This window comes from Nematolebias whitei, chromosome 22, assembly GCF_014905685.2.
Source record: "Nematolebias whitei isolate Nwh7 chromosome 22, NemWhi1, whole genome shotgun sequence".
Classification (NCBI taxonomy): domain Eukaryota; kingdom Metazoa; phylum Chordata; class Actinopteri; order Cyprinodontiformes; family Rivulidae; genus Nematolebias; species Nematolebias whitei.
The window spans coordinates 2,647,829-2,664,114 of record NC_056519.1 but is presented as its reverse complement, the minus strand read 5'-3'; the positions used below and the strand labels follow the sequence as shown (position 1 = coordinate 2,664,114).

The window sequence follows — 16,286 nt, the reverse complement described above, 5'->3', positions numbered from 1 at the left end:
TCACGCAACAAGTTGTCACGCAACAAGTTGTCACGCAACAAGTTGTCGCAACAAGTTGTCATGCAACAAGTTGTCATGCAACAAGTTGTCACAACAACTTGTCACTTGTCACAACAAGTTGTCACAACAAGTTGTCACGCAACAAGTTGTCACGCAACAACTTGTCGCAACAACTTGTCGCAACAACTTGTCACACAAGTTGTCACGCAACAAGTTGTCATGCAACAAGTTGTCACGCAACAAGTTGTCGCAACAAGTTGTCGCAACAAGTTGTCGCAACAACTTGTCGCAACAAGTTGTCACGCAACAAGTTGTCACGCAACAAGTTGTCACGCAACAAGTTGTCACAACAAGTTGTACATGAACGCAGCAGCAGTTTGTCAGACGTGCACATTTCAAACAGCAGAAAAAGGAACATTCTGCAGATACAAACAGTCAAACACACGTGCACAAATCACCAGCTGCGCACGGAGCAGCTGACTTTTGAGACTTCACTGCTCCTCACAAAGACGATGCTGCGTTCAAGGCTGGTCTGTTCCCAACAACTCAGCAAATTTGGTGAGGCTCAGACGTCCCAGCTTTCCAGCAGCCTTGAACGCAGCATCGTCTTTGTGATTCTGGAGGGAAGAAAGTCTCAAACGTCACATTCACAGGCAACTGATCCGTGCACGGCAGGTGGTTTGTGCACGTGTGTTTGACAGTTTTTATGTGCAGCATACTCCCAGATGTGTAATTTGAAATGAGTACATTTGAAAAACTGTTGATGTGGATGTTGTTGTGCGCTTGTGTCTACTGTTGACACTAATTTATCTTCATAGGTCTGTGTTTCTGTGTGGATGGAGACATTTATAGAAATGTTTTTCAGAATGTTTTGCTTTTAAACACAAATGGAAGATGGTTTTGTAAAATGTGTTTCTGTGTGGATGGAGACATTTACAGAAATGTTTTTCAGAATGTTTTGCTTTTAAACACAAATGGAAGATGGTTTTGTAAAATGTGTTTCTGTGCAGAAGAGACCTACGAATTGAGCGCTGTCTGTGGGGGGCGGGGCTGAAGTAGAGCCCTCCTGGACGCATCCCCTCCTAGGAGGAGACTCCAGGGCAGACCCAGAACTTTCTGAATATTCCCTCTGGTCTAGGAACACCCTCCTCACGCCCGAAGGAGCTGGAGAGAGGGAGGTCTGCTGTCCCTCCTGGACCCGTTAGATATGACGAGAAACACCCTCCCAGGATTTATCTCCTTCAGTCTTTAGAATCCGTTTTGGCAGAAAGTTTATGTAGAAACTAAAATAAATGTTCCTAAAAGAAGGTTGAGGTTTGTCAAAGAGCCAATTAAGTTCTCGTGCTGATCTGCATCACTTCCTTTAAAAGTGCCAGACGGGGCACAGCTGGGGACAAAATGGCAGATTTATCCGAGCGGATCTTTGGAGGGAGATGAAATTCTCAGACACAAAACCAGAGAAGTTGCACCAGAGACAAAGGAACAGTCTTCCAAATCACGCTCCATTTATTTAAGAGAAAAGAAGAAGAGCAACCTTCACACGTTCAGCAGAGGTAGAGGAGCTAACGAGCAGCCTCGAACGAACTTCAGTGAAAATTAACGGCCCGTTTCTGCAGACGTGAGTAAATAAAACCTGAAACGGCTCCGACTCTCAGTGTGACACAGAACGAGTGGTAGTAGCTGAGAGTCTGCTCTGAGTGTTTCAATAAAGTAGATGCCATGTCCTGCATTCTGGTGTATTTTAACATGTTAAATAACTAGTTTAGAGTTCAACAAGTAGCCTGACCAACAGCTCTCCTTGTGTGAATAGAGCACAATCCACGGCTCCCCCCCGTCAACAACTCCCAGCACTAACATAGTGCTAAGCTAGCGCACAACACAGAGGTGTCTCCCCCTCCTCCCATCCACAAAATAACCCTCAGCGATGAGCGTGCCACCAAGTGAGCTCGGGAAACGCCGCATGCGGTTGTTGTAGGTAAGCAGGAAAACCCGGAGTGGAAGTGGAATGGATCCATTCAGTAATAGAAACCGTGCTGGTGAACTAATATTTCATGGTAAAAGTGTGTGTGTGTGGGGGGGTCTAAATGAGTATTTTTTAAATGTGAGGAGGAAACGTTGGGATCACCTGGAGTTGGTGTGGATTTAAAGCACAGAGAGTGTTTGTTCAGCGGCCCAGCTGGGCTCGCTGCAGTAAATGATCTTAAACTCATCGTTACTTTCACTTTAAACAGCTGCCGGAGAGTTTCCCCATAAATCTAAGCCTGCTTTAGTACACTGGAAGGTATTTGACTTTCTGTGAAGCACGTAATGACAACAGCTACAGACAGCTAGCTGTGAAAAACATTCAAACGTTAAGCGCAGAAACAGAATGATGCGTTCAGGCTGTTTATCGTCAGGAGAGCCACACTCGGGCTTTCAAACCTGCAGAACTGGATGTAAACAACTGTTGGGCTCTTTGAAAATGTTCAGGCGTTACGGACTGAAAAACTTCAGATCGTGTCAGAAACTGAAGACGAAACTTAACGAAGCAGCGGCTGACGTGTGTAGGAGGAGGGTGAGGATCTAAACTCAACGTACTAAGAACAGAACACCGCAGTGTCCAAGTCCAGACGGAGAGAATAAATCTGTCAACAGATTTTATTTAGATGAGATTGGTCACTTTAAAAACAGTTTGACAAATTTAAACTTCACCTTGGCTAATCCTAAACTGAGATTTGCAGATCTTGGCCTTGAGTTTGTTAAGTCTTGACCTGTGATTCAGACAATCTTTGCCTCTTGTTTTATCAATCTTAGCCTCTGGTTCAGCCAATCTTAGCCTGGGATTTAGCTAATTTTAGCCTCAGGTTAGCATATTTCAGCTTCCCTTCTGATAATTTTAACAAAATTCAGTTTTAGCATCAACAAAAATTTTTTAATTTTATTTCCTTCTCCTTTAGTGTCTTTCATTTTTGTTTAAATGGTCTCAAACGTTTAGCTGTTTTCCTTTTGTTTTTACTTTCCTTGTTTCTCCGCCTCACGTTGAGGAAACATGTTGTGCAACAACACTAACTGTTCTTGTGAAACTCGATGGCCTCTCAGCAGAACGCGGTCTCGTGGATTAAACGAATACGGAACAGAAGATTTTTGGGTCTTTGTTCCGTCTCAGATTCTGCGCAGACCTCCTCCCGTCACACTGAAGCTGTCGTTTCCTAACGAGGAGCAGGATTAGAGTTAACGAGGAACGGTGAGGCGACTAACGAGGCTCAGATGGAGCAATAAGGAACGAGGCAGATGCTTGATGAAGAGACGACGCTCTGATAGGAGCTGGTAGGTTAAACAAACGTGCCTCCTCTCTCCGGTTCTGTCCGTTCTCTCCCTGCCTCGGGCCGATGGATTCATCCGGTGTTGAGATGTTTGGGATCGATGCTGAGCTCACCCACTCTGCAGCCTGGGTGTCAGAGGGTAACCTCACGAACACGGCAGCCAGCTGAAGCAGCATAAAATATGTATTTATACACACACACTCAGTGTAGGAGGCTAATGGAGGTCTCCACCAACAGTACGGTTCTGACCTGAGTGGGACCGGTGGTTCTGTGGCCGAGCGGATCTCCTTTCTTTCTGCTTCAGGCTGGAGGGAGTTTCTAATCAGCGCTGAACGACTTTTAGTGGAATTAAATGGAAACTTTTATGTTCTGTTGACGGTGGACAACCTCACCTGTACGTGTTCTGAACCATGTTTGGTTTTTTATCTGTACAGCAGCTGAAATACTTGTGGTCAAGCCCCGCTGTTAGCAAAATATCTTACAAACCACTGGACAGATTTCATTAAATTTTGCAGAAAGTAACCTCTGGATGCACGTCTACACTGCAGGCAACCAAACGTGACGAACACTTTCACAGACACCGAGCTGACACACGGAGTGGTAGTGGCCGAGAGTCATTAAAAACACTTACTCTGAGCGCAACGTCTCACAATGTAAAGGAGAAGGCAAGTGTCACTTTTTGTTAGTCTAAAACCGTTAGGCCTCAAAGCCTGCACTGACGTCAAAATACACTTTTTATTGTTTTTGATTTGAATTCTTGTTTCTGACGATTTCCACGAAATTAAACGGCCGTTTGAGGCGTTCACGTAACTCAGACTCACCGGAGATTTTGTTTGAAAACTCTGTTTACAGCTAAATGTGACGATGAGTCACAGAAACCGTGCCGGTAGTTTGAATCCATGACGGCGCCGGTCGTTTCAACGCTCTGCACCGCTCATCTTCCTCCTCCATAACCACTCTAGGAATGGTTGATTAGCTGTGGTGGCCATCTTGAATCAGATTTACTCCAAAAGTTGATGCATTTTCAGTAAACACCAATAACTATTTTCCTAAAGGTTTCATTAAGATCCATCCATTGGTTCAAGAGATATTTTGCTAACAGACACACAGAACTGACCGTAACTGTTAACGCCACTGTTTTAAAAGCATCTGTTTGTGCTCAGAGTATGTGTTGGGGATTACTCTCAGCTACTACCACAAAAAACATTAGCTACATATCTGCAATGAGCTGAGTGTCAGCTGTAGAATTACACACTACAAGTTTCATTAATATCTGATCATGGTCAGGAGATATTTTGCTAACAGACTCAGACAAAACGTCTTTGCCATCTTTAGTGCTGAACTGAGGACAATAAGATCATCTGAAGTAAACAAAACGTTTTTATTTCTCATCTGCAGAAAAACAGCTGATCAGTGGCGGCAGAGGGCAGAATGATGCTAAATATATTTATATTTTAACGTGTTTGTTTGTTTGTTTGTTTGTTTCCCAGACTTCTTTGAGGATTAAATGTTTGTGTTGACGGGGATCCGGAGCGAGAGCTGAATAACTCTCCCCATCAGCCGAGGATTCACAGCAGCTCTGGACATTAAAGCAGATCTCACTGTGTTAGCATTAGCCGCATGGTTGCATCAAGCTAATCCATAAGCTAACATGCACGCACACGCGCGCGCACGTCAGCTCTGTGCAATGTGAGCAGACACTGTTTTCATCCAGAAGACGAGTTTCATTTAAAAGTAAACATTATATGAAAATGATGAGGCGTGTTTGAACTAATTTAGCTCGTTAGCCACCATGCTAACGGAGTCAGAATTAGAATCAGCTTTGTTGTCATTGCACCGAAGCGCAACGAAATTACAGCAGAACAGCAAAGATTTTCCTGTTAGCAAAATATTTCTGACCAAATTTTAAGATTAAGGAAATGTTCTGAAGGTAATAATTTAATTTGCATCAAAAAATGACTAAATATTTGGATTAAGATTGATCCAAGATGGCCGCCACCGCTAAGCACCCCACGTAAACACACAAAAAAAAACAGTTTTACAGCTAATGAGCAAAGTTCTGGTGTGGTAGTTGCTGAAAGTCGTCCCTGAATGCTAACGTTTTGACGATAACGATTGGAGTCAAAATGATCTGTTAGCAAAATATCTCGTAAACCACTAGACAGATTTTAATGACGTCATCGGGTAGACGTCTATAACTTTTGGAATGAGTCCACAAGATGGCCGCCACAGCTACTGGACTGTAGCAAACACAAAACTGTCTTAGAGTCTGACAGATGTTGGGCTAAAGGTCGGCGTGGTAGTAGCCGACAGTCGGCACTTCCTCTGAGTTCACGTATTATTTTTGTTTTCTCCACGTTACACGATCTGTTCTGCGTTCCTGAAGGAAGTCTTTAATTTTCCCAACGTTTTCCATTGATGGATTTATTTCACGGGTCCAGCCGACCTTTGAACTCTCGCAGCGCCGCCCTCCTGAGACTCCTCCAGCGCGTTCCCCTCGTTGAAACTGGGCGACGTAAATAAACGGGTTACGCTCCGAGTCATCAGGTTGCTCTCAGATGCAGCGTTTAACTTTAACCAGCGGGTTGTTGTGATCGAGCTCTGCTGGTTCAGCAGCTGCCGGATCGACCCGGGATTGATCCGAACAGAAGCAGCCACAGAACACGGGACCATCGGCCGTGAAACTAAACCAAAACAACTCGGAGCAAACCTGATTATCTGCTCCTCCCCCGACAAAACAGGCGTCACGTGGAGCGAAATTAACGTGTTTACGCTTTTCTTTCTTCTGAAACAGCTACGAGTTTGAAATGTGCACCGAGGTGTTCACAATAAAGTTTAATAAATCTGAAACCTGGTTTTTTGTAGGTTATGAGAATAAAAATTTTAACTTTAATCTGTTTAAAGCTGCCAAACAAGATGATGAACATGCCTGAACAAATACACCTCAATTAAATTAAATGTTGTTCTTGAGCTCTTAGGAGTAAATTCAAAAGCTTGGGCTCTCTGTAAAGGCAACACCCTGAACATTGTTTTTAATAAATATATGTTTATGAATATGGAGGGAAATGAGGCTGCAGCGTCAAGTCTTACCTGTCTTCAGTTCAAATTAGGTAAAAGCTCCAAAAATGATCTGGACATATTTAGAGGGTATGTGAGGGAGTGGTGGCGCAGAGGTTAGAGGAGGTGCCCCCCCTTCATTATTCATATAATCCCAGATCAATCAGGTGCTTTGATGACTGTTTCAGATCAGATGAGGAGGCTTCCCATCTTTAGCAACGTGGTACGTTGACGCCCCACCTAGAGAAGGTTTGTCATTTTTGAGATGAGTGTTTTTCATCACAGGGAATGCAAAAAGTAAACCTCAATGTTTTTGGTGCCAGATACAGAAAAGAGGAGCAGTTCCACTGTGCTTGTCCGAGGCAGAGGGACGGATCCTGGAGAGAGGGAGAGATTTATCCACCTCCAGAGGCAGTGGAGGAGCCGGGGGGGTAGCCATGGTGGCCTGGGCCCCCACAGATTCATTTGAGGAAAATAAACTTTTAAATAAAAACTAGAAAGTGAGTTTCAGATGAGTTTAGTAACATCCATCCTTATACCTAACAATCCCTGGGATTATCTACAAAATAAAATCAAACTTTCATGGTGAGCTGAATTATTCTGACGATGCAACCTTCATCAGAACCGATCAGACCTGATCAGAACCCGAGCCTCAGGTTTCTGTCTCGTAACAGACTCGCAGTGAGCTTTTCTAATTAGATCCATTAAGTCTGACTGTGTGTTTTGGCAATACGTGGAACAGACGCTGACAAAATGATCCGTCACCATGGCAACGCTCGCAGAAACACGCAGGAAATAATGAAAGCATCAGCGCTGTGTGGACGAGACCTGACGTGGGAACAGCTCAGAGGCTGACGGCAAACTCAGAACGCACACGTGTGTATGTGTGTGTGTGTGTGTGTGGGGTATGATTTCTGGAACACACACCCTGTCTCACACACACACACATTATGCGAGCGGTGTGTGAGTTAATCAATGACACGGATGTGAGGCTCTGACCTTTTCTAGTCGAACCACCTGCTGCTGCTTGAAAAACATCAGTGTGTGTGTGACCGACCTTTACTACTAGAACCACCCACCCTGTGAGGACCAGTAGGCCTGGTGGGACATGAAGACGGGCAGATCCTGACCAGTTCTTTTAAACCCTGCTGCTGTCCTGGGGTCAAAATGACTCCTGAGGCATCTTGAGCCCAGGGCAGCAGCAGGGTTAGCAATAGTGTAAATGCTGAGTCACTGTAACTTTTATACTTTCTAATATTTTCCCTGTAGAAACATTCTTCTCTTTTACATCTGTTTTCATAAACTTCCTCTGCTTTGATCTTCTTGAGCTACTTTTAGCTTTTATCCTCCCCCTCTGCTACTTGTAGCCTCTAGCTGACATTCAGCTCCTTCCAGCTGCAGTGCTCTTGAAGTGGGCCGGAGATGACCACGACTAAATTCAGACGGTTTGAGGCGTCGACTCTGATAAGCAGAAATTTAATGAAGCAGTTTAAAGTGAAGCCATGGGAGGTCAAGAAGCCGAGAACCCCGAGAACACGGCCCTGTAGGACACCATCTTTAGGGCTGGCCATGTGCTGGTCATGGTCCAGTTGAGGTGTGTGTGTGTACCGTCTGTCTCTGTGCAGGGTGTAGGAGCTCCTGAAGAAGCCCAGCAGCTCGTCCTCGATGGCGGCGTCAAAGCTCACGTTCAGACGGTAAACCCTCAGGGGCTTCAGCTCGCGGTGCAGAACCACCACGTACATCTGGTTGGCCGGGTACGAGAAGTGGCGGTGGATGCGCATGACTCCGCCCCCTGGTCTGTTGGCGGGGCGGCCGCCAGCGCCGCTCTCGGCCGTGACGGACACCCGGTCCACCTGAAGGAGGAAGAGGAGCGTCAGACAACAGCTTCCTGTTTTTCCTCGGGGAGATTTAAAGGAAACATTCGTTCACACGTTTGATAAAAACACAAATCCAGAGAAATCTACGTAAATAATTCTGTCGTGAAAAACTGACGACCAGGACGGGCTAAAATATAATCCAGCAGTCCTTAATTTAAACAGATGACTGCTGAAGATATTCTTGTCCTGGTTCTACATGCTCTTATTGATCCAGATTCTTCTGTTTGATTCTCGTCCTGAACTTTTCATCAATTTCAACAAATCATTAATCAGAACGTTCAGCTCCTTCAGGTGAGGAGTGCGATGACTTTTGGCATTGGTGCAACTTTAGCTTTTTGAAATATTTTAGCCTTTTCTGCCATTTTTCTCATAGAAAATGAACGGAGCTCATTTTCCATCCTTCAAATCTTTAGCTCTGTTTACAACCTTTTACTGCTCCGTTCACATTTTGTTCTGCTTCAGCTTCCTTCTGCAAATTAAAAAAAATTCAACTAATTTTAGCTGTTTTTTCAGCTGTTTGTGCTCCTTTCAGATTCTTTCTGCAACATTTTTGTGCTTATTCTAACTTATTTCTGATTATTTCAGCTTGTTATGCTCCTTTCAGCTTATTTCTGCAAGTTTAATTTTTTCCTGCAATTTCGGCAACTATTTAGCTGCTTTATGCTAATTTTAGTTTTTTCAGGTAATTCCACATTTTTAGCTCATTTTTGCTGATTCCTTCTGATAGTTAAAGCTTCTTTCTGCCTTTTCAACTACTTCTCAGCAATTTATTACTAAATTCAGCCTTTTTTAGCTAATTTTCTCATTTCTGCTCATTTAAACCTAATTTAGCAAATATGTGTTATTTCTGCTTTATTCTGCTAAATTAGGCTTGTTCTTCCAGTTCAGCTACATTTCAGCATGTTATCTAATTTCAGCTGTTTTTCAGCAAGTTCTTCTGCAATAAGCGTTCGCGCTGTATTTCCACGGGAAATACAATCTTTCTGGTTGTTCTTTAAAGCACTCGGTTGTTTTAACAATATTGACACGCAGTTAAACACTAATTCAATCATTTGGACAGATGTTACTAAATGGTTCTGTTCTGCTGTGCGGCTAAACGGGTCGCATTAAAATAAAGTTCCTGAACTGGAAGGTCAGAAGGTTCTGACCGACACGGTGACGGTAGTTTCTGGTGTTTTACGGAGAAGATGGAACGAAAAAAGTGCCTTCACTTCCAGTTCTGAAGGGAAAAGTCTGAGCTGGGCTACGGGTGTGCGACCTGTGACCTCTGACCTTTGAGAGAAGTCCCTAAAGTCCTGCGGCCGAGAGACTCGCCGGTTGGAAGGAGATGAACATATCCTCGATTTGATGTTTCAACTGAAACGTCCAGCAGCGTGAAGACGTCCCAGAAGGTCGAACGTTGGGTGGAAAAATCTCCAGAATCAAAGTGAAACTGTGACTTTTAACAAATAAAGACGTTAAAACTCTGCTTCCGTCCATGAAGTCCAAACTTCTGTGACCCGGTTAATCTCAGGATGGTTCTGCTGTAGAGACCCATCGGTTTCTATGGAAACGATCCTAACGGAGACACGCTTGGTCGTTTTTAAAAACTTTGGCAGAACATGAGAACTAGAGAAAAGTACTGATATTGTTTTGTCTGTTTATCGTTTAGTAAAATATCTCGTGAACCACTGGACAGACGGTCGTTTGACTGACGGACTCTGGGTTGAACAGCGCCCTCTGCTGGTTCTGACAATCAGCGCCATGTTGACAAACAGTGTTCACTTCTCCCGATCCACAGCATCCACGGTCGGTCAGGTGGACGTTGTTGCCAAGCAACGGCTGATTCACAGCCAGGTGCTGGTCCACATGTCAATCATGTTGCCACGGTGACCCGACAGTTAAACAACGGTACATAAATGTTGGTCTGGTTTCTGCGCTCCGCAGCTCAGGTGATGAAGAGGAGGCGTTCAGGAACTACGGAGAAATAAATGTGACAGAAGAACTGAGCACCTCCTTCGTTAACTCCACGCAGGTGCTCCCACCTGGCCCCGAGCTCCGAGTCGAAGCGAGCGGGGAGCGCCCTAATTCAATAAAGTGTCACCAAAACTGTCCGCGCAGAGGGACAATAATCATGGAAGCAGGCAGGAGCTGCAGGACGGAGGACACGTGGGCGACGCAGGAGCGGAGCTCGCTTCTGAGTGGAGAACCGGTCCGCTGCAGGAGGTTCTGTGGGAGACGGGCTGAACTCACCCTGCTCCATCAGCAGCTACAACTGAAACCATGTTGGGACGTTTCTCATTTCACTTTACGCTGAAAAACACTCAACTTTATTTAAAATGCATTTATTGCAGAAAACCCACGAGATCTCTTCGGCTGCTTCAAAACACTGAACTGATTCAGCTGCTCTCAGCTTTTTATCTACAATTTAACATGTCATTCAGCTCCTTTTAGCTTTAGCATCCATTTAGCCCTTTTTAGATTTAGCTTTTAGCTTCAGGTGTGCTGTTTTTTGGCTGCTGTTATGCTACTTTTATCTTTAGAGACTGTTTGGCCAATTTAAGGTGAACGGTTTTTTCATTTTAGCTTTTAGCTGCAGTTTAGCAGCTTTTGTTCTGCTACATTAGCTGCCATCCTGCTTTTTTAATTTTAGTATCTGTTCTACTTTTGGCAACTGTTTAGTTAATTTTAGCAATCATAGCTGATATTTAGCTACTGTTTGGCTCATTTTTACTACGAATTTAATTTTAGCTTATGTTTTGCTGAATTTAGCTAATGTCCTGTTTCTTTTTTAGAAAGTGAGGTGTTCAGTTTCTGTTCGGCTCATTTTTTGATGCTTTTAGTCTCTGTTCTCCTTAAAGTGTTAGTTTTAGCTCATCTCATTTAGCTGAATGATTTTCAGCATTTAGGTTCAGTTCAGCTGTTTTAGCAGAACCAGTTTCAGATCATGTCACTTTCCAACTCCAGGAGCTGCTGAAGCCCCGAGTCACCCATCTTTTATTTGACTTCCACTCAACAGGACGCGGCGCGAGGCTTTTCCAGGCGCAGCCAAAAGTTCAAATCAAATCGAAAGATTCAATCAAAACATTTTATTCCAGGAAGGAGACGGTTTTTATGCTTTTATTAAAGTTTAACGTTGTCCATTCAGGAACTTTTAATGTGTTTATTTTAATCTTCTTTTATTTATTATGGATTCCTCCTGTTTGTTTGTTTGTTTGTTTGTTTGTCTAGTTCTGTTTTTACCATGTTTAATGTCGTTCAGGATCGTTGTTTTTTTCATATTACCAACAAACCACAGAGCAAACAACCGTCAGATTATTAAAGATGGCTGCCGCAGCTAGGCCACCTGGGCCAACACAGAACTGGCTGTAACTTCGGCCACATGTGGTGTGGTAGTAGCTGAGAGTCATCAGTAGATTTGACCCACGTGTCTCAGTTCGAACGTCTGGCTTCAGATTAAAACATGGTGGTTTGAGACCTTCTGGTCTCAGGTTATCCCTCATCAGTGGCTCTGTACCGGGACCAACAGAGTTCTGGTTCTGTGATGGATGCGGGCCGAGGGCCTCCTGACAGCACAGGAAGTCTCCAGGATTAGACCGATTTGCTCCAGGCTCTTCTGCTGAGTCAGCAAACTCTGAGACAGTTGGACTTTGTGGAAATGGACATCTGGACACCGCTCCTGCAGGTCGTCTCGTTTAGACTCAGATCTTTGTCCCGCCTCTGCTGAGTGCTCAGAACCAGCAGGATCCGAACCATCAGCTTGAGACGAGCTCAGGCTAAAACTTGAAGGCAGCGGGCGATATGCATTCCCTGGAGACACACTGGGCTTCTCGTGTCGTTTGATGGTTTACAGTAAAAGTTTCAGCAGCTCAGGAGACTTCCTGTTAAAAACAAGTCTGAAAACCTCCACGGTGAGCAGCGCACGTTAGCTGCTGCAATGCATTCTGGTCCATTTTTGAACACTTTGGTACAACAACGTACCCAATCAGGAAATACAAGCTGTTTTACATTTTAGCTGCTGTTTAACAGAATTAGCTTTTAGCTACTGTTTGACAGTAGTAGCATTTATTTACTGTGTTCTTGGTTTTTATTTTAAATTAGTTTCTCTCAACTTAGCTTTTAACTATTGTTTAGCAAGTTTAGCTTGTAGCGACTGTTTAGCAGGTCTTGGCTTGTACAGACTGTTTAGCAGGTCTTGGCTTGTACAGATTGTTTAGCAGGTCTTGGCTTGTACAGACTGTTTAGCAGGTCTTAGCTTGTAGCGACTGTTTAGCAGGTCTTAGCTTGTACAGACTGTTTAGCAGGTCTTAGCTTGTAGCGACTGTTTAGCAGGTCTTAGCTTGTACAGACTGTTTAGCAGGTCTTGGCTTGTACAGACTGTTTAGCAGGTCTTAGCTTGTACAGACTGTTTAGCAGGTCTTAGCTTGTACAGACTGTTTAGCAGGTCTTAGCTTGTACAGACTGTTTAGCAGGTCTTAGCTTGTACAGACTGTTTAGCAGGTCTTAGCTTGTACAGACTGTTTAGCAGGTCTTAGCTTGTAGCGACTGTTTAGCAGGTCTTAGCTTGTACAGACTGTTGAGCAGGTCTTAGCTTGTACAGACTGTTTAGCAGGTCTTAGCTTGTAGCGACTGTTTAGCAGGTCTTAGCTTGTACAGACTGTTTAGCAGGTCTTGGCTTGTACAGACTGTTTAGCAGGTCTTAGCTTGTACAGACTGTTTAGCAGGTCTTAGCTTATTGCACCTGATAAGGATGAAAATTGTACAATAAAAGTTGTAAACATCATTAAAATACTGTCTCATGAACACTTCTTTCCAACCCTGACTCTCCAGACTGTAAAGGTCAAAGGTCATGGCAGCATGTATGCCCTGGCTGGTCTTTGGTCACATGGTTCAAAGGTCAAAGGTCATGGCAGCGTGTATTTTCTCATGATTCATGTCTTCATATTTGATAAAAGCGTGTTGTCCCTCCGTCTCCACACCAGCTTTTTTACTTTAAAAACACCTTTTTACATTTTTTGCACCTTCTTTTTTCAGGGCTTTTTCACATCTTGACAATTTTTCTTTTCATAACACATTAACTGTGACGTTCCTGCAGGAGAACCGGCCTGCCGCCCGACAGAACCCATTAATTCAACGAGCGCTCCGACACAAGCGGCGAGGCTGCGGGGCTTTTAATTGGCCCTGGCCCAAATTAAGACGCATTTATCCATCTCTCACGTTCGCCCGGCCGGCCGGTGTGAAGAATCCTGCCGCTCCGGCGTTTCCCTCGCTCACCGCAGGCTCAGCTCGGAGCTGAAACAGAAACTTTAGCTGCTAATTGGCCTCGATAAAGGAACCTCCGAGGCTGAATCATTCTTTGTTCGGAGTTTGTTTTTACTAAAACTGAGCAGACTTTTAGACACAAACACTTCTGTTAGGAAAAGACTTTGGCTGCTTTAAAATGTCTACATCAACTGTAGCTTTTAGCTTATGTTTAGCCTATTGTAGCATTTAGATAATGGTTGGCTCCTGTTAGCTTAAAGCTGATGTTTTGCTCCTTTTAGCTAATATTTTACCAGTTTTAGATTCAAGTTAGTCTGGCTTGTTTTAGCTTTTAGCTGATGGCTTGTTTTAGCTGTTAGCTACTTTTGAACTGGTCTGCTTCTAGATACTGTTTAGCTGGTCTTAGCCTTTAGCTACTGTTTAGCTAGCCTATCCATGGTAAAAACTTGAATTTCCCATCCGCGGGACAATAAAGGCTGCTTCTATTCAATTCTATTCTAAATCTATGTTTGCCTTTTGATGAACCTTTAATAAAAGTTCCAGGACGGTTTCTGCCTTTATAAAATAATTCAGTCACAAATAAAAATCCAAAAATACGACCTAATTATTACGTTCACTAATTATTTATTATGATACGAGCTTCTGTTTTATTATTTCTAAATAGGAAACTTGTTTTTTATTTTAAAAAGGCCCGTACTGCACAGTTCTGATCTTTCTGTCCGAATGTGTAAAAACTATTTTTTAAGAAGTCCAAAAAAATATTATTTCATTAAATAACATTTAATGACGCGTTTTTATTTCAAGCAAGTTTTGCAGCTCAGGTTTTATTTTGAAAGGGCATGAGCAGAAATGGATCCTTTGAGCGTAAAACTGGCAGACTGAGAGGATCTGGTCGGCTCGTGGTTCTAAAGAACTGCTGGTTCTGTAAGAACATGAACCATCAGAACCACTGGAGAACCGACACTGGTGAGTGGACACTCTTCAAACCACCGGTACGTTTGGGTAAACAGTCCTGACTCAGTTCCGAGTCAGGTTCGGTTCCGTTTCAGGGATCTCACATCGGGTCTCTGGACTTTCCAGGGGATCGTTTTGTATCTGGCCCAAATGTTTAACTTGTACAGATCCCTACGAGCATTTTTTATGGTTCAAACACTCAAAGATGGTTCAGGAAGGCTGAGACGGGTCAAACCCTTCAGGATCACTGGACTGACAGTCGAATGTTCTGATTCTAGAAAGTTCTACAATAAATGGACTGTACTTATATAGAACCGTTCCGTCTGACAGAGACACTCAAAGCTCTTTACAACAATCTGAGCCTCATTAACCCGTTCATACAGCTCTATACTAGATCTCTACAAACATCAATCAGAGCTTTGTCACACTCAGACACTGATGGTTCAGCGTCTTGCTCAGGGACACTTCAACATGTGACTGCTGCTGGAATCGAACCCCCAGCTCTCCCACTGGAGGACGACTGCTCTAACCGCTCGGCCACAGCCGCCCCAAAGGCAACTGGACTCCTTTTGTGATCCTCGGTTCACATCTCGTCTGAAGAACTTCCTCAACTGAAACTTTTGAGCTCTTTGCAAGTGAAAGGTTTTTAAGACCCAAAACGAAGTCCAGTTGCCTTCGACTGAACTTACTAAGAACACTGCGGGTATCTAAGTTCCCTTCAGACCTTTACTGATGTTGGCGTACCTCGAGGCGATCTGCGTGCAGCACGATGAACCGGGTGGCGTTGACGCACTCCACTTCGATGCTGACTTCTCCAGAGAAGGTGAAGTTGTCCATGTAGACGGCGAGCCGTAGGTCGTAGTGTCGAGGCCTCACCGAACCAGGAAGCCGAGAGTTTTTCCAGGGCTGGACCACCTCCTCGTCCCCTCTCTCCCCCATCTTGTCCCCTCTGTTCCCGCTCAGTTTTCCGGACCCCCTGGAACCCATCTCCCCGGTAGATCCTTTGCGATCCCGCCCGCCGCAGCTGTCGAACCGCAGGCTGAGCACCACGGCCACCACCGTCACGATGATCAGGGTAATGATGGACAGGGCAAAGCCCAGCACCAGGCGTTTGTGCACAGTGATGTGGCGCTCCGTGGTCCGGCCTCGGACCACCACCGACTCTGCCCACTGGTCCGACAGGCCGCGGCCGTTCCGCATGGCGCCGGGGCTGCTGTCGTTGAGTCCCATTTGTCAGGAAACGTCAGTACAGCAGCAATAAAAAGATAAAGTTCAGCGTCAGCGGCCAGTTCTGGAAAACACTCATTTATGCTCAGATCTGATCCAACGGCAGAAACGTTGACCTCCGACCTCCGGCTGTGACGAACGCCCTTCAGCTCCGGCTGGAGGTAGAAACCCAACACCGCCGCACGTCTAACGTTTCCGGCAACTCAACGGGCACAGAGAGGACGAGTTGTGTGCGTGTCAGTTTTGCGGCGGGAGGAAAATCAATGTTCAGATGGCACGGGACACTGAAAGAGAGGAAGAGGAGGAGGAGGAGGAGGAGGTATGCTGTTGAGGATGTGGCTAAACATCCGTAGAGTTCACTGGGGATCAGCTGGGTAAGCTCAACTCTAAACCTCCTCAGACAGAGGCGGGAGAGCTGAACTCGTCTTCCTCGGGGTTTAAAAGACGACAGAAATGGTTCTGGACGAGTCGTAACCCAACGCTTGAGCGAACACGTGCAGTCGTCCAGGGTGCAGGAAGTTCATCTGATCTCCTCCAGAACCGAGACAAAGCTTAGACCCGTTCGGACCCTCGTGGGGTCGACATTGGTTAATCAGTTTAAAACAACATTAAAGACACTAATTGATAT

General features: G+C 44.7%; 1 protein-coding gene across 1 annotated transcript in view; it reads right to left on the bottom strand.

Annotated features, from left to right (window-relative positions):
* The window catches only part of LOC119428592 (thyrotropin-releasing hormone-degrading ectoenzyme), a 144,781-nt gene extending 128,894 nt beyond the window's left edge, over positions 1-15,887 (bottom strand). Inside the window, exons 1-2 of the mRNA XM_037696276.1 lie at positions 15,176-15,887; positions 7,968-8,212 (exon numbers count right to left, since the gene is read on the bottom strand). Coding sequence (XP_037552204.1) covers positions 7,968-8,212; positions 15,176-15,661 — 731 coding nt within the window. The 5' untranslated portion in view covers positions 15,662-15,887. The remainder of the gene's footprint in view (positions 1-7,967; positions 8,213-15,175) is intronic.
* Between the last annotated feature and the right edge of the window lie 399 nt (positions 15,888-16,286).